A 24,826-nucleotide genomic window follows, 5' to 3' on the forward strand; every position below is an offset into this window, starting at 1 on the left:
TCTGATGCTGCTGTCCAGCAAAGGGCCTTATCCAAGCCATGTTTATTTATAAGAGACACTTTTATTTAGGGGAAAAAAAGATACTTTTCAGACAAAACAGATTTTAAGGGCAATAAATCGTTCTGGGTCTCTCTATCTAGAGCTCACTTATCCTCTGACGTTAAATAGATGAGGTTTTTTAACCTTTATAGTGACTGCCTTTTTCTGGGCTGCTGATGCCCTCCCAGCCCAAGGGACGCCTCATATCCAGCTGTGGCTCAGCAGCAATTTCAGTTTGGCTGGACCTTGAAATTAGTCCCTACCCTTGTGATTGAGTTGTCAGCACTTGCTGAGGGATCATTTATTGTGCTGTCCCTTCCCATTCAGACAGGAAAGCCTCACACAATAACTTCACCTCGTGGAAAAGGTCATGCCCAGAGTTCACAAAACACTGTCTGTATTCCTTTATTTATTGCTTAGCCCCCCAGTGCCCATCCCATAAGCCACAAAACGAGGAAAGACCATTAAAAACACTCTACTTTGGCACATTCCCCCTGATTTGGCAGAATTTGGGTTGAGGCTTTTGGTTTGTATTTATGTGAGTCTCAGAAAAAGCAGGAAAAAGCTCAGCTGGAGATTCCCAGAGAGCCCCATTGCAGAATCCGTGCAGGATTTATAGGTCTGCATCCAGCCCATAAATCAGTTGAGGGCGACTTGAAACCCAGGCCAGGTTTGCCAGGACAGCCCCAGACTGATCCACAGAGCCTTGTGCCCTGTTCCTGCCCTGCCCCTGATTTTCCATGTCCCATCCCTTCTGCCCCCAGTGCTCCACGGCCACCACACCTCCCGTTTCCCTGTGTGCCCACGTGTGTCGTCCCCAGCGTCCCCACGTCAGCGATGTCCCGGGGCAGCCACCGGCAGAGCCGTTATCACTCGCAGCAAATGGTTCTTTCCCCTCCACATATTTTTATTTTTGAGTGTCAGATGTGGAAAACCCGACAGGATGATCACTCAGCGTGTACCTTGTGCCTGCTGCCTGCTGGGAAGTCACAGCAGACATGACAAATGAGAGAGGGAGGAATTTAGAAAACACCAAATGGCTCAAAAGGCAGCAGGGCAAATCAAGCCCAGCCCCGTTGTGGTTTTGCTGGTCTTGATAGAGCTGCAAAACCAAGAGACAAATACTCAGATGTTCCACTGGTTTTTCAGCTGGCAACTGGTAAAAATCTTTTCGCACTTTTCCTTGAAGAGGCATCATTTTTTCTTGCCACAGAACTCCTGTGGGCACAACAAGGCGTTCCCCAAAGAGCACTGATGATCTCATCCCGGGAAACCTTCATCCCGAGCAGTGCTCCCTACTCACAGCACAAGTGCTGGATGATTCTCCCTTTGCTCTGGCATCTGTTTCCCCATCAGGGCTTCCATGGGAATTAATATCCAGTATCATACCTGCTCCATCCTGCCCGCTCCGCCAGTCCTCCATGGGGAGGATGTGCCACATGCCAGCGCCACAAATCCTTGAAAAGCCTGAGATGGGGAGGGTGGGAATTACCCAGTGCCCACGGAGCAAAGCCAGAACAGAGACAGGCCCCGAGGAGCTGGAACTGGGCTCCAGCCGTGGCTCAGGGCCTGCTCCCTGTCACAAGGTGTAACGAGACCCTCTGGCCACCCGATGTTTTCCTGCCCTAAAAGCCTCCGCAGGGATTTGAGGGGTGGAATTTAATTCAGCTGCTGCAAGAATCGATGCAGATTTTAGGCCAGATGTGTTGGTGGCAGCCCTGCCCAAAGGCAGCTGTCCCTCCCTGCGTGACACCTGTGCCTTTGGGGACACATTAAGGATTGTCCCCACGTGCTTGTGGCTGTCACAGGAGATGCTGGAAGAGCCTCTTTCTCCTGCTAAATGACCCCTTCCGTGAGACACAGGCTTCCATGGATTAGGGATTTGGAATCCATCTGTGTCCAGCGTGAGGATTCACAGCAGGGAGAGACGAGATGGGACAGTCAGCACTCCAGGTGCTCCACAGTGAGGTATTTCTCATTTTCCCCCTGTGTTCTGCTGGAAACAGCTTTTGAGTCCAATATGCAGCAATATCTGACAGCCACCAAAAGGGATTCACCTCATGGAGCGATGCCAGATCCCAGAATTACAGGAATTCTTCATGTGCACAGTGTCCTTAGCAAAGCTGTGAGACCACTGGGGTAATTTTCTTCATTGTAATTTCAGCCCTGATCACAATTTTCCAAATTTGGAGAGCCCACAAAAGGCAAAAAGAGGAAGACAGAAACTTTAAAATGACCTGGACAAAGCAGATCAGTGGGCTAAAGAAATGTGAGAGGAAAAAAGTACTGTTTAAAGGCATAATAATGGTAAAAGGGTGGGATACTGGTGGTCCAGCAGCAGAAGAAAAGGATGTAACCACGTTGCCACACTCAGTGTAATACTTTAATTTTCACCTCGTTTTAAAGCTGCCTCTGGTTTCAGTCACCATCCGCCAGGAATACCCTGGAATTAACTCTATTGTGGTATTTTCAGCAGTAGCAACACTTTCCTCTGAAATGAAGTCCTCCAAGAACTGCTCTGGCGAGGACTCTGATCCCATTCAGAGGAAGACACAAGATTTATTCCTGTGTTCACTCCTGTCACCAGGATCTGCAGCTCCTGCCCTTATCGCAATTAATTTTGTCTCCCAGCATTTACCCAGGTTTATGCTGCAGGCACTGGAGGGTTCCACAATCCCTGTCTGGGGCAAGATAATTTCATGTCCTTCTGAACCCTCGGAAGGTACAGCAAGATCCCTGGAGCACAGAGCACTCCGTGAACCTCTTGTGAGAATAAGGATCCCTCGTTTGCCTTGCCTGGTAGTTTGAGTTTGCATTCCAAGCATGATTTTTTGCAGGACTCTGGAATTTCTCATTAACTGAGGTACAACCATTTCTAGGAGTTTCTGAGGCATTTTGCAAATATTTGTAGCTGGGGCATGTGGCAAAAAGGGGTTGAAGGGAGACATAATTGATGTCAGCTCAGCAACACTCATTCATCAAAGGATAATTGTGCTAATTAAAACTTTAGCCATAAGTCATGTCCATCCCACAGATGGAGGCCCCATCCCAAGTGTCCAAGGCCAGCTCGGATGGGGCTTGGAGCCACCTGGCATGGTGGAAGATGTCCCTGTGGAACTGGATGTTCTCTGACGTCCCTTCCCACCCAAACCGTTCCATAATTCTCTCTCTATATCCCCACAAATTTGAACCATATTTGAACCAACAATTCTTCACCTTCAGCTTGAGTGGTGAAACAGAACAAACCTCACAAGAAAACCCATTTCCATCCTTTAATTTTTAAGCAGAGCAGCTTCCAGGAGGACTGGGATGGCGAGCAAAGTTGTTTTCTCCTTGAGGACTGAGGAGATGAAACTTACCCCTCGCAGCTGCCTCAGACATTCCCTTGCAGGCACATTCACCTGGCTCCTGCAGCAGCACAGAGCTGGCACTGCCCCCCTGGCACTGCCTGTGATGAATTTGAGCTGAGCTCAAGGGGTACAAGCCCATCCCAGGCTTCTCTTGGAAAAGGGATCGATGCCTCAGCTGTAAAGAAAAGAATCTGAATCACAGTAGAGGTTGCTGGAGGGAGGGCTTTACAAAACATTTGCTGTTTCTAATTTTGGTAAGGAAATAGGCAATTACTGCCTTAAAAAATTAAATGTCATGTCATTTCAAACTCTCTTTGATTCTCATAAACATCTTGCAACTTGTGACAGAGGTTGCTGGAAATCTCCCCTGATAGCAGTGCCATGTTGGCCAGGAGATGTTTGCTTGGTGCTCCAGACTTCTCTTCATGTGGGTTGGACTGGTTTGTAGTCAGATAATAAAATCATCTGCTCAATTTAGCTTTAAAACATAAACTTGAGTGGGTCAGTGTTCATTTTCCAGCAGCTCTACCTAATCTCTCCAGAGAGGCAGCTAAAACCGGGTTTGGCCAGCACTAAACCCCCATTTGCCAGCTGACTTCAGCAGAGGGAGCCTGGAATGTTGATGTGTGCGTCCCCAGGCTTTGGCTGAGGTCCAGCTCTACCTGCTCCCCAAAACGCTGGTGGGTCAGGGTGAGCTTGTGTTTGTACCCCTTGGGGTCTGAGTCACCTCCACACCTCATCAGGGTGTAATTTCTGAGGTAAAACACGGTCTGTAGGCTGGGCATCAGCCTGTCTAGATTTTGTCCTAGAAGGTTGAATTCATCCCTAATCCAGTTTTACAAGGGCTTTCTGCCACAGCATGTGATCTGCAGTTACAGCACCCTGTTGAGTTGGGGTTGGCACCCACTGGACACTGAGCACCAAACCCTGCAGCCAGATTTTCCTTACAGGATCTCCCAAAGCCACTGGTCCTTTTCAAGAGGAATTCTAGGCTTAAATCCCAATTGCCGGAATGAACTCGCTGGTCTCAAAGCCAAGCAGAAATCCCACCACTGTTACCTGCACCGTTGGCCCAAACTCTTATAAAAAATCGCTGCCTTGGAAGTCAATGTCTCATCAAAGGAATTCTTCAGGGTCTGTCGTGTCTTTCACCCTGTAGAGTTCCAAGTTGGAGAATGATATGAGATGCTTTATTCCTAGAAATCCGTGAGGTTTGAAGACAGGGAATTAAAAGGCAAATGGGTGCCTCCCACCTTGCCCTGCTCCTGTGGGCTGGAGCATCCTTAGTTTTTAATTAATTTTAAACATCACCATGTGTTACTTTTACATCTCCATGGTTTTATCAGACTCTGGAAGCAAAGGGAGAGTCACCAGTGGTGGGGCAGGGACACACAGACGGACACAGGCGTTTGTGCCAGAGCCCAGCTCATCTGTCCCCGCTAATCCAGCCCGCCCGGGGCAGAGGGAATTAATTACAAAGCTTGGGAAGAAAAGTCAATAACAGGATTGAAACATTCCCACAGGTTTCTCTTGAATGAGATCTCCCAGATAACTTGTGCTGATGGTAAAATGCGGTGCCAGGTGAGATTTTATCACTAATTAGAGGGACACAGTGCCCAGACTTCAGCCAACTCTTGGGAAGCCCCATGAGATCATGGACGAACAGGCTCCAAGGAAAAAAAAAGGCAATACAGATGATTTTCTCCAATAGATTCACCTGTGATAAGCACATTCCAATGACTCAGTGCAGAGCGAGGAGGTGCTGGAATTTTCTAATCCGTGAAAATATTATGTAGCATAGAAAAATCCAATCAATGCCTATTTTTTTCCTCCCCACTGGTTGTATTTAAAATTAAATATAATGAATACGAAATCTGTGGACATTTGCTGTCACCCATGAGTGCTCTGCCCATGAGGTCACTCTTTGTAACGTGGCAGGGAATAAAAAAAATGCATAAAATTACTTCCAGTCGGTTCTGAGGTAGGTCCTGAGTGACCAAATTCCTTGTCCTTTGAAACCAATCCAGATCACGTTGGCTGAGTCCTGATTCAGCCTGGAATTTGTTTTTCCCATCGTATGAGAGGGAGAAAACATCCCATCCAAGGAGGGCGATGTCAGCTCGGACGCAAACGCCTGGCACAGAGACACGAGGAGAAGGCTCAGCAATGTGAGAACTTTCTGCATTGCCTCGTGCACAAAACCCTCTTGGAAGGACTCGTAACAAACTGAAAGCTCACTGGAAACATCTCCCTTGTTTGTTTTGGCTTCCAGAGCTTTTCTAAGTGTAATTACCAGCAGTTGAGAAATGGAGAGGGCGAAAGAATCTTTGTGGTTCGTGCTCAGGGGCGGCGGCTCAGGAGACCTGGGTTGATTTCTGACCTCTGTCATGGTGTCACAGCAGGAAAATGAGATTTCATTCATCTGCAGGTCCATTCGTACAAACAGGGATGAGGCTGCCCTGCAGCAGCAGCTCCTGGCACTGAGGTGAACGCTCCACGTCCTGCTGATTTAATGGCATTCAGACAGTTAGATATAATTATATCTCCATTTTTAAGGCTCTCCAGTGCTTATATGTAAATATACAAAACTGTCTTAACAGCACCACGCTGCTTCAGAGGGGGAAATCCCCCATTCCTGCACACAGCTGCACATCCCTTTAAACCAGCGGATCCAAATGGATTTGTGCCCTGCAAGGACCAACGTCTCCATTAAGATCCCTCTTTGCTGGGCAGTGACAAATCTTTCCCTCAGAACACGGTGATTAAGGTTTAATTTTATTCCGGATTATGGGCAGCTCCTCTTGCAAAGCAGCCGTGGGCCGGGGTTGGGCACATATTGCCTGGAAATGAACGTTCCTCCCCAAAGTGCTTAAGCAGCTTTGGATAAGAATTGATGGCTTCAGGAAGATTAGGAGCATAAGAAAGATCTCTGGGTTAAGAGGACGTGCAGAGAAAGTGCCATCGCGGGTTCAGGAAGAACTGCTGCCACCTCTGAGGGTCTGAGGCTTCCACATTGCTTGGAGGAAGTTGGTGGGAAAAGCTGGGTTAGTGAAGGTGATGGATTTACAGATAGGTGAAGACAGCAAATATATGGGGATGGGGTGTGGGCTGTGTGTTTATAAATCATCAAAGCATCAGCAGGGAAATTTCCAGGCTTCCATTTGCTTTGAGAAACAAATCAGCATTTTGGGAGGTTTTATGATGTGGCAGCAACCAGGAGCATCACATGAGATGAAGTTTAGGTGTCATCTTAAACAGGGTGGGGAATAAAAATCTGCCTTGTCCAGCCCAAGAGCTGAGTTTGGTGGATGGGCAGAGGCTGGAGGAGAAGCAGAGGGAAAGGAAGAGAAGCCTCCCAGGGCTGGGATGCAAATATTTGTCCTGATGCAGTTCCCTGTTCCTGCAGATCCTCTCTCCTCTGCTTTTCCTCACAGGTACAGGTTTATTCTGCCAGAGAATGGCATTTAAACACCACCAATTATGACTATTTGTTCTCAAACACATATGTTCCTCCCTCCCCTGAGAGCAGGGGGAGGAGGACAGCGATGAGAGCCGGCGAATGTTTCACCCTCGCTGCAGTGACAGCTCTGATTTGTGACACAGCTTGGAATAAAACGCCGGTAATTTTTCATGGAAAAAACAGTGGACATAATTTTTGTGTGTTTCAAAGAGAACAGCAGAGAGCTGAAATGCCTGGACACACCATTGTGCGAGTGCCAAAATCCTGCATGGATATAAAACTCAGTGTTTTCCACCCAGAGAAATAACATTACAATCAGCCCCAGTTAAGCAGATTCTGCTTGTTTATTGTTTTCCAGTATCTGCAGCTCTGCTCATCAATTTTTCACATTATTCCTTGGCTGTTTCCTCGTGCTCAGTCTCTCTGCTGGTTTGTTTTGTTCTCTGGGGATTTCTTTCATAAATTTTTATTATTTCCTCCGAGAAATCTCTTTTTATGATTTCCAACGAGCGTTGTCACTGTGATAGGGTGGAGGGAGAGGAGAAAGCCAGGCAGCGGAAACTTCTTTAACTTAAAATGCCATGGAAAAACCCCTCTGGCTCCCTGTCAGCCCAAGAAGGTCAAACATAGTCCGAGCTGCAGCTCTGCCAATGGATCCTAAATCCAGTATTTAATATCGATCTCCAGCTCCATAAACACCACCCTGCCAGTGCTGACAGCAGCCCCGACATCAGCGTGATGAAACAGGGCACAAGAATGACTTCACACCAGCTCTGCTCCCAGCAACCACTGCAACAACACTGGGAAAGACCTTCAGTGTGTTTAATTAGTTCTTAGTAACAAGGTTGGGTTGGAGGATGAGGTGGGATTGAGGGGAGCAAAGCTGGGCTGGCTCAGTGCTTGGGGCAGGGGAGATTGGACACTGGTGGTGCAGGGGTTTAAAGCTGAGTTTAAAGCAGATCTTGGGCTCACCTCGGCTGTGGCAGGAGATTTTCCAGCCATATGCAGCACCGGCCCAGCACTCAGGTGGTTGGAGCTGATCTCCAGCTTTGGAGGAGGTTTTTGGAGATTCATCTTCAGTTTTCAAAGAGATTCATGGAGATGTATCTTCAGCTTTGAGGGAGATTTTGGAAATCCATCTGTCAGTGATCTGGCTGAACCCCACATTACCCAGGGGAACAGGAAGGGTCCCAAGGAGCAGAGCTGGAACCCTGGTGCTGCAATCCCATGGAAAGCCAGACTTAGACATTCCCAAAATGCTGGGCACATCCCTCTGCAGAAAGCTGGACCAGGGCTGTGCTGCCATCCCTGCCCTGCCAGTGCTGAGCCTGAGGATGTCCTTTCTGAACTGAATTAAAATCTAGAACCAGTACCATTAAATCACCCAAAACCCAACAGGAATATTTAGGAAAAGTGAATGTTCCGAGTGACCACGGTGGGATTTCGGGAAATGGTTCTGAGTGACAAGAATTCAGATAGTAACTCTTTTTTTTTTAATAAAATGAAGGCAGTAGGAAGAGAATTTTGTCAGACTTGACAAAATTCCTTTTCACCTACCCCAATGATCCCCACCTTCATTCCATCCGTGAAAATCCATGCCTACACGAGTCAATAAAAGCCAATCCAAGGGGAACAGCATGAGCCAGAACTTGGCATTGTGTAAATAAAGCACTGAGGTGACATCACTAGGGCAGCAGGGATTTATACCAGCCGAGGATCTGGCCCATGAAGTGGGAATAACTCCCCCTGGTCTGTGATTTATGCTCTCCAGTTATTGACTGCTCCGAAATAAGCCCTCTGTTATAAACAATCCGGGCAGCAAAGAAGGCAATTGTGCCTTAACGAGCCCATGGTTCAAAGCACTGCCCTGCTACATTGACCCTTCTATAGATCAGAAAGTCTCCTTGATTTAATTACCTCACAGAACCCCAGACCAGACAGCTCCAAACCTCATTTATGCCCTGATCTTGCTATTTTTTTTTATTTTGGTGTACTTCATAGTGATTTACAATTCAGCCAAGGGACTCTTCAGGCAGCCAAGGAGAATTGTTTAGAGGGGTTTGTGTGCAATTACATTTTTCTGAGGGAAAAAAAATGGAAAAAAGGCACATTTTGAGACTTAAAGATCTTGTCTCCTTTCCCAAACACAAACAATAAGCAGTTCTGCCTTTTTAAGTGCAAAGGACTAGGAACTTCAAGGGTAGAATTAAGGGAATTTAAATCAGAGGTGAGCCCCTGCACACACTGGAAATGTTCCCATTTGGAAGTTCCCAATCCAGTCGTGCACACAGCTTTCAGCAGATATTACAGGATTGTTCCACCAGGATTATCTCAGCTACCAGGGTATTTATTTTCCCCTTCCAGTCTGTGGCACAGAGCAGTGGAAATCATACGATGTTCCCTCACATCCACCAATGCCTCGTCCCTCCTGGCTCAGCATGTCTCAGGGCCTCTCATTTAAGGAGCCTTGAAACATCCCCAAAAATTAATGAAAAAATTATTCAAATGACCAATATTACATCTTAATTTCTTCTGGAGCAACACTGGACTGCAACCAAATGTGCAGCAAACAGCCCTGGCTCCTCTCTGCTGCTTCCTCGGCGCCGCAGCTCACAGGATTCGATTTCCCCACTGGCAGGGAGGGATGAGAGATAAAATTATCGATTAAAATCACAGAATCACGGAGCAGTTTGAGTTGGAAAGGACCTTAAAGCCCATCAGCCCCACCCCTGTCGTGGGCAGGGACACCTTCCATTATCCCAGGGTGCTCCAAGCCTGGCCTTGGACATTCCAGGGATGGGGCAGCCACAGCTTCTCTGGAAGTTTTACTGCAGAGAGCATCGATGTTGGCCACAGATCTTGCTGAGGGCTGATTCAGGTCAAAAAAGGGACCAGGACTGGCTGTGCCAGGCTGGAGGTTGTGGCTGGATTGGGTTGGGACCTTGCATCCACCTGCCCCAGGACTGAGCAGCTCTGGCACCTTCAACGCTGTCGGATGTCGGAGCAGCTCCGCACTTTGGTGATTGTGTTTCACCCTTCACATTCTCGTTTTGTGACATAATTGGATCATTAAAACTGCCACATTATTCCCTTTCTTCCTCTCCCTCCCCCCTTGATTAGCAGAGACACTTATTATCACTTTAATAGGGAGAAACAAGTTCCCTCTGTCCTTTTCCAGTCCTAAAAATATGAGAGTGTATTTTCCAGAGGAGCTGGTGATTGAGGCTTAAATGTTCCACCAGAATACATTAAAATGCTCTAAACATCAAGGTGAAAAAGGGAGTCCTGATACCCAGAGGAAAGTGGGGTGCTTAAGCTGCAATAATTACAGCACTGTAATTATTGTTGCTGTCAGAGCTTACAATCTGCAACATTATATTTAGGCCCCCGTCCAATCCACAAAGAGATCTCTAAAATAATTGCAAAAGGACCTCACTTGAAGACTGTTTGTTTTGGAAAAATAGAAATCTTTGCTCCATTTAAACATATTTCAGCTTGGAGAGCAGTAATATTTTATTTGTGTTGAAAGAAGGCAGGGGCTTATTCAATATTAATGTATGGTTTACAGCGTGGGTTAAAGTTCTTTTCTTATTCTACTCTGTAACCCTGCCCAGGAGACTCCACTCCTGGGGGAGAAGAGGTTTCTGCTGAAGGGACTTGAAATTAAAGAGAAATAATATTCACAGGGTATGAATCTGCCCAAATCGAGATGTTTTCTGCTCAATGTTCTGCTAGATTTTGCACATTGGTGCTAATTAGTGCTGTGAGCTAATTAAGAGCAGTATGTAAGTAGGACACCAGGCAGGGCAGTGTGCTCCTGGCCAGGACAAAGGGACCTGACCCATTCCTGCTCCAGGCTCTTGGTTTGGAGCCCTCTGAGCCCCAGACAGGCACTGAGAGTTGTGCCAAAGTCACTCCGTGACATTAAAGACTCAAAGTCCAACTGCCTGTGGTCAGAGACAGGAAAGGGATGGAAAACAGGTACCAGGAGAGCAAGAAAAGGGAAAACCAGACCCTGAATCAGGGGGATGCCTTTTAATGACTGAGCTTTAAGGTCCCTTCCAACCCAAACCATTCCATGACTCTGTGATTCCACCAAACCAGGTTTCCCTGGGGAGGTTGGCAGCTGGCAGGTCATAGAAGGGATGGGTTTTGGGTCCTCCTGAGGATGCACAGACCCAAAAAAACATTTTCTGCCTTCTTGATGTTTTTCTTTGCTTTGTTCAGTGGAAGAAAAGGGGAGAAGGGAAAATGTTTTAAGTCCTGGTGGCAGTGGCTGTGGCTGAGCTCTGGCACGACCCTTCAGGCTGTTCACGCCCCTCTGGCCACCAGGGTTTCTGCAGAGCTGTTCCAGCAGTCCTGAGCCACCTTCCAGGCAAACCCTCTGGCCCTGGGAGCTGCACAGTCCTGCCAGGTCCTCACCCAAATCCCAGGGCTGGACTGGTGCTGGATCACACGGCACAGGTGGGATCTGCTGGAATCACCAGGGGTTCAGGGGCCAAACCCCTGCAGGACACAGAGCTCAGCTCAGACCTTCGCAGACCCCCTGACCACTGGGGTGCTGCTGGTTGTGGTCACCGAAGGCCCTGCATCCTTCCGGGGTGGCATTTAGATGGGTGGCAGTCAGTCAGTGGCACAGCTGAGGGACTGGCACCTGGAGAACCATCAGCAACACAACCCCCAGGGACAAAACTCCCAAGGAAAAGAGCTCTGTGTGGAGAGAAAAATGGCACCAGTAACAGCACGGAGCTGAACTGGCTGCAGGCAAATCCTGGGCATTTTCTGCCCAGATGCGATTGGAATTGTGGCTGTGAGTGCCTCGAGGGCACAGGTAGGGAGCACACCAGAGGTACACAGGTGTCAGGTATTCCCTGTCCCTCTGCAGTGGGATTTGCAGTGCTCTTCCAGCCTGGGCACTGCCCTGGCACTGCCTCCACCTGTGCCAAGGCTGGGTGCTGCTGGAGTGACTCTAAAATCCAACCCAATCTGCTTTTGATACCACAAATGGGGCAGGAGGAGCAAAACCCGTGGTGATGGACACTACTGACCATGTGCCTGGGACTTTGATTAATTACAAATCAACAGGAGCCTGCAGAGGCTCCGAAAGTCAGATCAGTTTGGGTGTTGTTGCTTTAGACATTAACCAAGCCCTGCTGCAGAACCCAGAGATCCTGAGGGGAAAAAGCTCCTTCCCCCATAATTTTACCTCGATCTTTTTAAGTTTCAGGGCTCCCAAGTGCTGGGGACTCCTCTGCAGGCAGCAGCTGAGCGGGGCTGTTTATTTATCAGAGTCAACCAGAGCCACACAAAAGGTTATGGCCACGGGCCAGATGTCTTTGACATCATAGCCTGTCATTAATGGCATAAATCCTCCGTGATTTCATTTCCCACTGAGCCAACCAGCATCTCTCCCAGATTATTTCAAAGGGGAAAAAAGTCTAAACATTTACCTTCAAACCCCAAACAGATCGTATCATTCTATTCTGCTTGCCCAATATTAAATATATTCTCTTGCACATGGCATTTTTACGGCAGGTTGTGACCACTGCTGGAGCTCATTTCAGCTGGAGATATGCTCAGAAAGAAAAATTTTCTTATGGTTCCCTGAGGGGAAAACAAAAAAAAAAATGACATTTCATTCAACAAAACCTTTTCCAACCACTGCACTTTGCTGGTTTAATGTATTTTTGTCCCCCAGATCTCGGTGTGAGGGAGAGAAATATTTAAAAGCTGGTTCTCTGTGCCACAGCCTCTTCTCTGTGAGAATATTTAACATGGACAGGCTGGAAAAATTTTCCTTCGCACCATTTTTGTCCCCTTTTTTTCCATAATATCAGTAATACGCACGTGGTTATGTGAAAAATAATAAGAAATCACTCTGAGCATGAAAGGTCTGAATATCCCTGTAATACTTGAGTATTTTAATTTAAATCCTTTGGGATTTTAAGTCTTCCTGGCCTTCTGCTGCTGGACAATGCACTGCTTTATAAAAAAAAAGGTGGAAAATATTTGATAAGAATATCAGATAATTTTTGACCCTTCGCTGCTGGTTACTGAACTGGGCCTAAAATGCCCAGGAAAAGTTTTCCAAACCAAGGCTGGCACCAAACCTGCTGGGATAAACCAGGAATTCTACATTTATATGCAAAAGCAGACAGTCAGACTGTTTGGTTTGACCTCACTTTTGTGAATATTTGCTGAAATTGCTCCAGATTGCTCCATTTGAGATGAAAAGAGCCTGACAGGACTCCTGCCCCTGGGAGCAAATGTCCAGAAAGTCAGGGAAGCTCTCACTTATCAGCTGCCCTGAGAGGAGAAGTTAATTACCTGCAATTACAGACGAGTCCTGAGATCCAAATGAATTCAAAGAAAGCAAATTTAGGCTCAGCCCAAGCCCAGATTGGCTCTGCTGCACACAGGGCACCATCACAGAGGTGATTCGGTGCCTCCTGATGCCGCTGCAGCCTCCTGGAGCTGCCTCTGCTCAGCCTCGGGAGGCTCTGGGTCCCAGGGAACGGGAGGATCCCATGGAGCATCCACGGTGCCAAGGGGCCAGGGCAGAGCAGCCTGGAGATCCCCAGGCTGAAAGGACGAATGCGAATTCTCCCAGTGCGGAAAAGAACCCTCAGGGGCTCAAGAGAGAAAAGGAAAGTCCCCCCAGCTTCGGTGACGCTGCTCAGAGGAGAAAGGACAGAACTGGAGCTGGGCATGACAGCACAAAGCTCCTGTTGGAGCCACCTCTGCTGCCGCCATCCACCTTCACCCCGCGCCCCAGAGCCCTCACCACCACCAAAGAACGACAGAAGGACCTCCAGCATACCTGAGGAAATAAAAATTGGCCGTTTCCCTTTTATTTTTGGAGCAGTCTGGAATCTCAGGAGGCATCGGCAAGCAAACGCTCCCCAGACGTGCCGACAGCAGGGCTGTGTCAGAGCTCTCCTGCCAGAGCCAGAGTTAAAATATGCCTGCAAAGCACCAGTAGCTTCATTCTTATGACTAACACATCCCAAAGGTGCCATAACATGCACGGAGGCAGGGAATTCTGGGGTGCTGGAAGGAGTACAGCGAGAGGAGGAGCTGCAGAGGAGAGGTTCTGAGGAAAGCCAGCGAGTTATTTTTCCACAATTTATCAAACTACTTTTACTCTGCTCCTCCAAGTACAGAGATGAAAAGTCCCACAACTCCAACACGAGCTGAGCCAGCCAAGAAAAAGAAAGCAGTTTGCTGTGCTCCCCAGGGCATAGATGATGTCTATTTGTTAACGTTTTGTGATGTGTGGAGGAGACAAACTTCAGGGAAGGAACATGGTCATCTATCTGAGACAAAATCTACCCCGCTGGAATGGGCTGAGCGTGTCTCGTGCTGAGGGCGGGCAGGGATTGCAGTGGAATGTGGGTGGTTTTTGGCACAAATCTCACAGTGCAGGGCTCCTTTCTGGGTAACTCGTGGACTCTCACAGCTCTGCTGGGAATAGTCACAGAACGGTTTGGGTTGGAAGGGACCTTAAATATGATCTTAAATATGACCTCCCACTGTCCCAGGCTGCTCCAAGCCTCATCCAGCCTGGCCTTGGGCACTGCCAGGGATCCAGGGGCAGCCACAGCTGCTCTGGGCACCCTGTGCCAGGGCCTGCCCACCCTCCCAATTCCTTCCCAGTATCCCATCCATCCCTGCCTTCTGGCAGTGGGAAGCCATTCCCTGTGTCCTGTCCCTCATCCCTCTCCAGCTCTACTGGAGTCCCTTCAGGTACTGAAAATCCACAATAAAATCACCCAGGAGCCTTCTCTTCCTCAGGCTGAGCAATCCCAACTCTCAGCCTTTCCTCATAGGAGAGGTTCTCCATCCCTCTGGTCGTCCTTGCACCTGCTCTGGACTCTCTCCATGTCCTTCCTGTGCTGGGGGCAGAGCAGGAGGGGGATGAGCAGCAGGAGGGGGATGAGCGGCAGGAGGGGGATCCCAAATGCTCCAGTCACAGGCATTCCCAGGGCTTACAGCTCCTCGGATGATGACCTGGGTGTCAGCAAAGCTCCACGAGCCTTTAGAGTAGATAAAGCCACCTGCAGAAATGCTGGGAAGTTTCCTCTTGAGCACCCACCAGCAATAACCCCCATCCAAACCAATCTTCCCAGTGACATGAAAATATCCATGGAAGGAAACCTGCCAGCCTTGGAGTGTGTGAGGCTCTCAAGCACTACCCAGTTAATGACATCTCAAACACATGCAAATGGCTTTCATGTGGAACAGAATGTCCAAGTGTGAAAACCCAGGATACACCAGCACTGTTTAATCACTTCTGGAGCAGTGACGGGGCAGCACCAAACGTTTCCCGCAGAGGATGGAAAGGAGGGACAAGACATGCAAATGCTGCTCCCATTGCTTTTCCCTGCTCTCTCCCCACGGTTTAATTTCTGCCTGATGAGAGCACGGTTCTGAGCAGGAGGATGGATCCCTGGTAAGGCCACTGGGGATGAAAGCGCTCTCATTATCCGCTCGGAAAGCTCCGGCTTTGCCTCAGCAGAACTGTCACAACATGCTGAGGTCCGGGGATTCCTGTGGGAGCTGGGCTGACAGATCTGATTCTGATTCGCATGGATTCATGAATCTTGCATAGGCTGTTTGTCCAGAGGTTCTGAAGATGTTTAGTCAGTGCATACCTGCAGTTAATTCCTCGGAAAATCTGTCAGATACGATGCCAAGGGACAGGCCCCTCAATCCTGGCGGCCCTGGCTCGTTAAACACCCAGGGCAGGGATGCAGCAGGATTTCATCACAGCCCTTAACGAGCTGTAAATATTGCAAATGCCAACACACTCCAGCTACACGGGAATGTTGCAACTCTGAAGGTAAATACCAAAGCCACCAGGGGCCTGAGATCACAGCCTGGTGTCACCAGGAGGAGGGAGGGATGAGAAGGGCAGAAATGAACTCCAGAGAGAGCTGGGAGAAAGCCTTGGAGTGTTTGAGATAAATGCTCTAATAGAGCTCCGGTACTGGCTCTAATTAGGATAAATCAGGGCTTCCCTAATTGCTTTTAATCCTTTGGCTTCCTAGCTGACAGGAGTGACCATGCCCAGCATGTGGAGAAGAGCTGTGGGGACATCCACAGCCTCTGTATCCCACTGCCACTCCCAGAGCCCGACTCCCACAAGGGAGCAGAGCTGGGACTGGCCAGAAACAGGGAGAAGGGAGACCAAGGACCCCGTGACCCCAGGAGCCCAAATCTCCACCAGCACAGCCTCTGCAAGGCAAAAGTGGGGACATTCTGCCTTCTCCCGTGGAATTATTTGCTTCCCTTCTCCAGCTGTGCCATTGCATTCCCCCCTAAACCCTTCAAATTGTCATTCTTGAAATGCAGTGTGTGCATTTGAGCTGCTCCATGCTTCTGTTCACTTTATTTTTCCTTTAAAGCTTTTCTTCCCCTTCTTCAGTTAGCTGTGGGGTTTTTATCAGAGCACAGGCACCTCTTGCCAGACTCTGCTGCAGAAGGGAGGACGGAATTCCCTCTGTTTCCATCCCAGAGGAATCCTGAGTCACCTGCAGCAACCAAAGCCTTAGGTGTAAACAGAGACAAATAACAACTTTTGATCTGCTTCCACCTTTCCAGCAGAAGTGAAGGCAGTGCAAGTATCGACATGGGAGAAAGGATGAAAAAGAAGGATGAAAGAAAAAAGGATTCTGGGCTGTCTTGAATTCTGTGTGGGAAGGATCCCACAGAAATCCAGGGGTAAAGATGGAACTGCTTTTCTCAAAGGTGATATTCACCCCTCCTGGATGCAACAGCCACTGCCCCGTTTCAGAATATTAAAAGGCTTCAAGAACAGAGCTAAAGCAGAGTTATTTCTCTGGGTAATCTCTCTGCCCTGGGCTGAGACGAAGCCCTGCCATAAAGACCCTGTGTTGCTCAGCTACAGAAATCCATCCTTTCCCGTGGGCAGCCCATGAAACATCAATTAATGCCACTAATGAGTACAGTGGAAGCAGGATCTTGGAGTTTATGAGTCCTGGGCAACACCAGCAGCCAGGTCTTTCTCAAAGTTCAATAATCAGGAGATTTCTGAGGTGGTGACCTCACAGTCCTCTGGTTTGGTGTGTTCTTTATTTAGAGCTGGAGCTGGAGTTTCCAGCGAGCCCCGGGCTGTGTCCCTGCATGAAACCCAGGCACAGCCATGTAAAGCAGCATCATTAATGAGCTGATTTGCATATCAAATGAACTTTATGCACAGCAGGATATTTTGACAAAAATTTGACAGGATATCTTTACAAAAAGTTTGCAAAATAAAACAACCTGGGAAATAAGAGCCTACAACTTCCTTCCTGCTTCCCAAGGAGCCAACACACCTCCAGCAGCAGCAGGGAGCAGGATTTACCTGATTTACCTCTCTCCTGCTGCTGGATACAAGGAATAACCAGAGTTAGGCCAGGTTTGGTCATATGAGACCTGGTTTAGACCTTGGTTCCTGAGTTATCCTGAAATCTGCAACAGCTGGGAGGTGGAAGGAGCAGGGGATCCAACCCTCGGATCTCCAGAGGTCCCTTCCAACCCATCCTGCCACAGCTTCCCAACCAGAGGGATTCAGCAGGGATGTCACAATTTAATGAATATATCATTTGTACAAGTCTCAATGTAGATTTTTTCTTAACAAAATCCATTGTGGGTTTAAGCCCAAGCCAGCAAGGAAGGGAAAGGCAAGGGCAGTATTTTTATTTTTAAAGGATTATATAAAACGCACAAATCGCTGGAACAGGTGTGTTTGCAGCCCCTTCCTGTCCTGCCCACCCAAAACTCTAAACTGCATTTGTGTGCACATGACATGCTGGATTTGCACACTCAAACAAGCTGAAAACATCAGTGCTGGATAATAATCTGTATTTTAGTGAAAAGTTTGGAAGAAGGAAAAAAAAATCATTTCAAGACTTGTATTTAATTTTTATCTTCTTGACCTTTCTGTAATTTTCATTGTTTTCCTTTTTCTGCCCTTTTTGATGACAAAACTGGGAAAAGAGGCACCAGTTGCTTCATGCAGACACTTTGCAGTGCAGGAGCACCCAGCAGCATCACTGCCTGCATCCTGCAGCTTCTCCATGACTTCTGTGGCATTTTATTCCCTCTGCCTGGCTTCAGGCAGCACATTTGGAGGCTGCAGAGCATCCTGAAGCTCGGCTGGATGCAGAGAAGAAGAAAAGTTTAGTCTTTGCCCTGCTGGCCACCAAAATCAGCAGTGGTGTTGTTTAATTTGTGCTGACTCCACTCGGCCCGAGCAGAGGAGGAGAGGGACTGACAGGAGAGGGTGCTCACGATTTAGGGAAGGGACAGAGCAGCAGAGAGTGGACCCCAGCCCTGTCCCGGCAGGAGCATCCAGGGCCAGGGCACTGAGCAGCTCTGCCTTTCGGCATCACGAGAAGGAGCAGCTGCAGGCGGCAGCAGCTAATCTGTGCCTCTAAATCCAGCCGTGTCATTATGATGATAAGCCTTCCAAGAGACCATTCGATTTGAAAAGTAAATTTGAATTTATAAATGGAGTCCCACTCGCCGGGGTCAGGGCTCCAGCCGAGCCGCGGTTTAATGGCATTAGAGGCTGATAAAAAGGTTGGGAAATCAGCAGAGGGGTCAAACCTGCACTGAAATGTTCCCTCAGCCGGGGCAGCAGCGTTTGATTCCCGTTGGATCAGCGCTTTGGAGCTGAGTCACGCTTCGGCAGCCTCAATATCTGCCCTGGGGAAGGAGCTTTCCAGCCCAGACAAATGAGGATTTCACGGCCCTTTGTGGCTCCTCAAGGCTGCACCTCCCCGTGCCGTCCCACAAAGGCCGTGCCGGTGCCACCGGCTCGGGGAAAGGAGGCAGGGATGGAGGTGACAGCCAGCCCGCTTGGACCCGAGCTGAGCCCAGGGACAGCGCAGCGAGGAGATGCTCCAGGCAGACACGACACACGGGGATTGCAAGATGACTTTCCCGCTTGATTTTTTAATCCCTTCCCGACTCTCCCAACGCACTTGCTGATGCTCTGGGTGTTCTCATCCCCCCTTCCCTGATTTGGGGTTTATGCGGACTTGGAGCTTTTCTTCCATTTCAGCTCAGAGGCAATGAATGACCTGGGCCTGTGCAGGCCCAGGTGTGACCTTAAGAAAGGTCCTGATTTTGCTTGGGGCAGATTTTCCTCAGGTACAAGTTGCGTTTGTGTTCTCCCCCGGGAAATGAGGATGGGATCACCTTTCCTGCCGCCTTTTGTCGAGGCAGGGAACGAGCTGTCTGTTCCTCAAGTGCTTCAGACAATGCCTATGCTCAGACAACCACAAACATAGCTCAATATCCCCCTCCAGACCCATCTCCCCCCTCATTCACACACGGGCTGCACACACCAAGCTCATCCTCAAATCTTTTTTTTCTTTTTTTTTTTTTTTTCATTATTTATTTAGAAATAATAAAATAAGACATAATATATAAAAATCTGTACAATCCACAATTTGTGCAGTACATTAGGAAGACTTCGATACAAAAAGGCTGCAAACAGGAAAATAGTCATGGACAACTGTCAGATGCCAAGATTGTTCGTCTCACAAGAGCTGCAGGCCAAAAAGTCCTTACAAAAATCAGCTTCTGGTGGGCTGTGGGGTGGCAGCTATGCAGCACCTTCTACTTCACAATGGTGGTGAGCAGCTGAGATTAAAGACATTACAGTACTTCTCAGTTTTACCTTGTAATCCATCATGAGAAAGAAGACCGAAGAGAACAAATTAAATATCTGAACCCTTTGTCTTTTCCAAGGGCTTCAGCTAACGAAGAAGTGTTTCACGGCTGGGAGAGGGTAATTAACCCCAGCTAATGAGTCAGGATTCCTGCCCGGGCCACTTAACCCAGGACAACTCGCACAGAAGAGGCGGAGGGAGGGAACCATCCCCACCTGCCTCTGCTCCTGTCACTGTACACAGAATTATGGGTCAGACAATGTGTCTCATTCAAGTATTTCAGGAAGGGCAGAAATAACATATTCCCCCCCAGCCCCTAAGCAAAAGACAGGATCAAAGCTTCTGTGCGAGTCGGGCGAGCCAATTTATCCTGGATAAAGAGGCTGAACCAAGGCCTGGGGGAGGCTGTGGGTAGAGCTCTGTCAGTTTAAAGTTTAAAGTTTAAAGTTTAAAGTTTAAAGTTTAAAGTTTAAAGTTTAAAGTTTAAAGTTTAAAGTTTAAAGTTTAAAGTCAGCATCAGCTTGGCCCAGGATCAACGGGAACCGGAGGAAAGCTGTCAGTCACTGTCTAGTCCTTAAAAATAACATTTTTTAAATGATTCCTCCAATTTGCGGCTTACAAACCCAGAACTGATGGCGAAAAGGAGAAGGGGACCACGGGCTCTACATTGCAGGGCTCTTCCCAGCAGCTTCCCAGAGCCAGGGCTGAAATGTGGGATTCCCTCAGCAAAGACAAAGGGTTGTGAGAGAAAGAACAAGCAGAGATTAGCAATGGATTACACCTCGACCCACCCCCCTCCACACCACTCTGGGAGCTCTTCGAAAACGCCAGTAACTAGAACGTGTTCTCAAATGAAAAGTCCATGCTTAAAAAATAAATAAAGAGAAGTTCAGAGCATTAGGAATCCTATAAGGCTTGCAAATAATTTGCTAAAAATCATGCTAACCTGTAGCATCTAGTCCTAGCGAGCCGAGACTGCCGAGCTGAACTGATAGATTTTTTTGTGGCCTTTTCGTTGTCTTCTCCTTGTCCTCCTTTACAGACTTCTATTTACATTTGGCTTTAAATATGAAAATACTTGATAAACTTTATAAAATGTACACTTTTAAAAATATTTCTGAAAAACTGACTTGAAAAACAAAACAAACAAACAAGAAGAAAAACAAACAAACAAAAAAAAAACAACAACAAAAAAACCAAACCCAAAACCTCTGCACCAGAAATGTTAAAGGGGAGGGGATTTTTTTTTTTTTTCCCTCTCTGGATTTCTTGTGTGTTGAAGAAATGAGACAAATCCTGCATTTTCCATCCCCCCCATCTCTCATCTCTCCCTCCAGTATCTCAAGTATCATTTAGTGGGAGCACTGTGCACCTGGGGGATGCTGATCTGAGATCAGGTCCCCTTTCTCCTGCTCAGCCTCCCTTCCCCGTTGCGTTTTCATGCCCCCTCTGTGTCACTGAATACTCTTTGGTTTAGTTTTTCTCCTTTTTGCAAGAACATCACCATTAGCAGCACTAGCAGCACTCCGTTGTCTCCACCACTGTTGACCCAGAAACTGCGACCAAACCACCTTTAAATGTCCACCCTTCCCTTCCTTTTCCATGCTCCCACCCCAGAAACAGCCTCAGCACTTCTGCTCCATCATCTGTCCTCTCCAGGAGCCAAATCTGTGTTTACAACACGGAATTTCCACAGTTTCCAACCCACCCACTGTAGATAGCATCTTATTAGAAACAGTTCATTGCAGGCATTTCTTTCAGGCAGGGCTGGCAGGGGCCAGAGGCCTTCACAGATATCCATTTGCAGAAGACATCAGACCTAGAACAAGCTGTTTTTTAATGGCATACAGTGATCCAATACTGCAAGAGTCGTCCGGGATTGCCATCCCCACCGCCCCCAGGAGCAGGGGCCAAGCACAGCTTTGCTGTCTCCTTGAGCTTAGAGGCACAGAGAATTTAAAGCCTTTTGGGTGAAGGAGCCAAAACACCACCAGAGCTTCGCTGAAGGTGGCAAAATCTGCTTGGTGATGAGTGACGAGTGAGTGTCACCTGCTGACCACCCAGCTGGGGTTTGCCAGGGAGAGGAGGCAGGAGATGAACCTGAACCTCCCTTTGCAGCCTCATCCTCCCCAAAGAATCCCTCTCTCCACGAGATGCAAATCCACCTTCCTGACACCCCTGCCCTGCTGAAGAGAAGCATTTTGCACAAAATGCTGCCGGCCCTCCGCTACTCCCAATTGCTGTGCTGCCAAGGCCCTTTCCTCCTCTTCCTTCCTCCTCAAAAACCTCTTCCCGGGGATCTCTCCGCTGCCTGGCTCATCCACGGCCAAACCCCAGCAGCCTCTGGCATCAGCCAGCAGCTCCACAGCGTGCCCGTGGCGCAGCTTCAGGGAAAGCCCCCAGCAGCTGAGGACCGGGATCCGATGCCGGCGGCACTGGGAGCTGAGGAGCTGGGGCAGGCCAGGGAGGACACACAGATGATGCTGGTTTGCTTCCCCCAACCAAGCTTTTTCCCTACAAGAAAACAGGGCTTTTATTTCCCCATGGAAGCACAGGGGGAAAGAGGAGGAGGCCCAGCTCACTTTAGATCCAAGCTTTAAGCCTTTCAAATAAGGTGCAAAATAAAGGTCTTAAAAAAAAAAGAAAAAAAAACAAGAAAGAAAGAAAAAGTCAAAACCAAAAAAGTGTCTGAGGTTTGATTTTTTTTTTTGTTTAAAGCAGCCTGTTCCTTTTTTTTTTTCCTTTTTTTTTTTTTTTAAATAAACTCCACTGTGCAAAACTGTGCATTTTCTTTGGTATCCACTTAGGTAGTTTGAACTTAGTACTTTTTCCTATGTGTACACATCTTTTTGTCTTGTTTTTCCTTTAGACAGAGAATTAAATTCTCCCCCAAAAAAATCATAATTTTGCTGGAGGCTACTGATTGGCCTGATATTACATAATGCCCCTTATGTAATTGGAAAGAGAGAAATTGATTCTAGCTATCAACTACTGGCCTCAAAGGAGTTAAACTTTCTGGCAACATTGGCCTCTCTGAACTGATCACAAGCCTTTCAACCCAAAAAGTTCAACACTGACTTTTTTTGTTTTTCCTTTTAAATTACACAAGAGAAAATAAAAACTACACTGCAACAAAAAATAACCATTTGTGTTCATGTAGTTAGGCAGCAGCTTTTCAAAAAATAATTATATAATATTAATAAGGCAGATTCTTGCCTTTGTTATGCCATTAAAAACATTCTTGTCCCTAGATAGAAGCATTCTGGGAAAAAAGTTGAAAAAAAAATAATAATAACCCAACCAAAGCTTGCCTGCAAGTTCAAGTTTTGTAAAAAAATATATACATAATTTATTTCTACAACATATGTGCCTTCTGTTCATACTTAGACATGTTTAGTTGCTTTGTGTTTAGAGTTCATTTCCTGTCGTCCCTCCTCTGCGGACAGCCCTAAAACCAGCCTGGGTTCCTCGGGTCTGCTGCCTTCACACCACTCTTCCACAGTATACCGTTGTCTGCAAACTGTTCTGGGCCAGCGTCTCAGGTCAACGAGCCTTTTGCCCGATGGACACGGTGGGGTTTTTGCCTTCCAACCACGCGGGAGAGGCAGAGCCTGCCAGTTCATATCTCCGACTCCCGCCGCAGCGGCCGCGGCTCCAGGGGCACCCCCGCCTGGTTGTGGTGCTCCATGTCCGGGTGGGTGTCTGTGCTCATGCTCTCAGGCACCCCCGTAGTCGATCTCGTCCTCCCTCTTTGCTGCTGAGGGCCACCTCGTTCTCGTAGCAAAAGGAGTTGGCGTTGGAGAGGATGTATTCTTCTCCGCTAAGTCCCTGGCACTGCAGATGGGTGTGTTGGGCACTTCGTACGTTTTGTGAACCTCGAGTAGTCCACCTTGTAGTAGTTTTTCTCTTCGAAGAGCACGGGCTCGTAGCGGTGGCCCCAGAGGATCTCATTTGCCAGATATGAGCTGCGGCACTGGGTGGTCATGGCGGTGGCCTCCACCATGCCCTCCAAGATGACCACAATCTCAAAGTCAGCATTGTCCATGTCCTGTTTGCTCAGGTCATACAAAGGACTGTCCTCGTCTATCTCATGCACTATTGTAATGGGGGAGACCAGGAAGATGCGGTCGATGCCGCTGTCCAAACCCCACGTTGATGTCTATTTGATCCAGGGGGATGTACTCCCCTTCCGACGTGATCCTGGATTTCAGGAGCTGTGCCCGCACGTGCGCCTCCACCAAGTGGCTTTTCCTCAGGTTGCCCACGCGCCACATCAGGCACAGCTTCCCGTCCCTCATGGCCACCACGGCATTGTGGCTGAAGACCAGAGTTTCGTTCCTCTTTTTTGGCTTAGCCATCTTTGCCATGACGGCACCAATGATGAAGGCATCAATGATGCAGCCCACGATGGACTGGAAAACCACCATGAACACGGCGATGGGACACTCGTCGGTGACACACCTGAAGCCGTAGCCGATCGTGGTCTGGGTCTCGATGGAGAACAGGAAGGCTGCGGTGAAGCTGCTCACCTGAGACACGCAAGGTTTGCTGTTCTCTTGGTTCTCCAGATCCCCATGCAACAGCGCAATCAACCAAAACACACAGCCAAAAAAAAGCCAGGAGAGGATGAAAGTCAGGCAGAAGATCACGAGCATCCACCTCCAGCGGATGTCCACGCACGGGTGAAGATATCGGCCAGGTTAGCGCTGTCCCTTCTCGCCCACGTTGATGAACTGGACGTTGCAGTGTCCATCCTTCTTGACGAAGCGGCTCCGGCACTGCTGCCGGGTGTGGACCTTGCCCTTGCCGTTGCCGAAGCCGTTGGCCACAGCCATGGTGGACAGCTTCATGCCGTCCTCCTCCGAGGACACGATGCTGTAGCGGTTGGTTCGCACGCTGCCCATCACTACTGCCGGGGACTGAGGTGCTTTCTGCTTTAGAAAACAGTCTGAGTTTCTGCAAAACCCTTTGAGAACAGTTTTGAAAGTTCTACAGGAACACACACACGCGGAAAAACCGGGCAGAGGCCGGAGTCCCCAGAAGCCCTCGGACCAACCAAGGACAGTCTTCTGGCATGCAGGGTGAGCTCAGCCAGCCACCGTCATAGAGAGGGCATGGTCTGCAAGAGAAAGAGAAATGGCACTTTAGATCCTGGAGGAAAAGGATAAGGAACCAAGGAAAATGACACCTGTGGACCTGCAGGAAGTTTCCTCTCTCTTAATGAGATTTTCAGCAATGCTCCATGTCCACAGTTGTGCATGGACAGGGGTCCCACGGTTACTGCAAGGAGGGAA

The 24,826-nt window shown here is 48.3% G+C and overlaps 1 protein-coding gene and 1 long non-coding RNA gene across 2 annotated transcripts; both read right to left on the reverse strand.

Annotated features, from left to right (window-relative positions):
* Positions 1-804: 804 nt before the first annotated feature.
* Positions 805-13,855, reverse strand: LOC116453682. The gene is made up of 3 exons (XR_004243899.1): positions 13,670-13,855; positions 4,449-6,077; positions 805-3,564 (listed from the first exon to the last, which is right to left on the reverse strand). It is a non-coding gene; the product is annotated as an uncharacterized LOC116453682 (long non-coding RNA).
* Positions 13,856-20,787: 6,932 nt separating this feature from the next.
* Positions 20,788-24,608, reverse strand: KCNJ2 (potassium inwardly rectifying channel subfamily J member 2). The gene is given in 5 exon segments (XM_032129269.1): positions 20,788-23,277; positions 23,280-23,344; positions 23,347-23,406; positions 23,409-23,673; positions 23,675-24,608. Coding segments are annotated over 5 exon segments (1,278 nt in total). The 5' UTR covers positions 24,437-24,608; the 3' UTR covers positions 20,788-23,151.
* Positions 24,609-24,826: the final 218 nt, after the last annotated feature.

Source organism: Corvus moneduloides, chromosome 19 (assembly GCF_009650955.1).
Source record: "Corvus moneduloides isolate bCorMon1 chromosome 19, bCorMon1.pri, whole genome shotgun sequence".
NCBI lineage: Eukaryota > Metazoa > Chordata > Aves > Passeriformes > Corvidae > Corvus > Corvus moneduloides.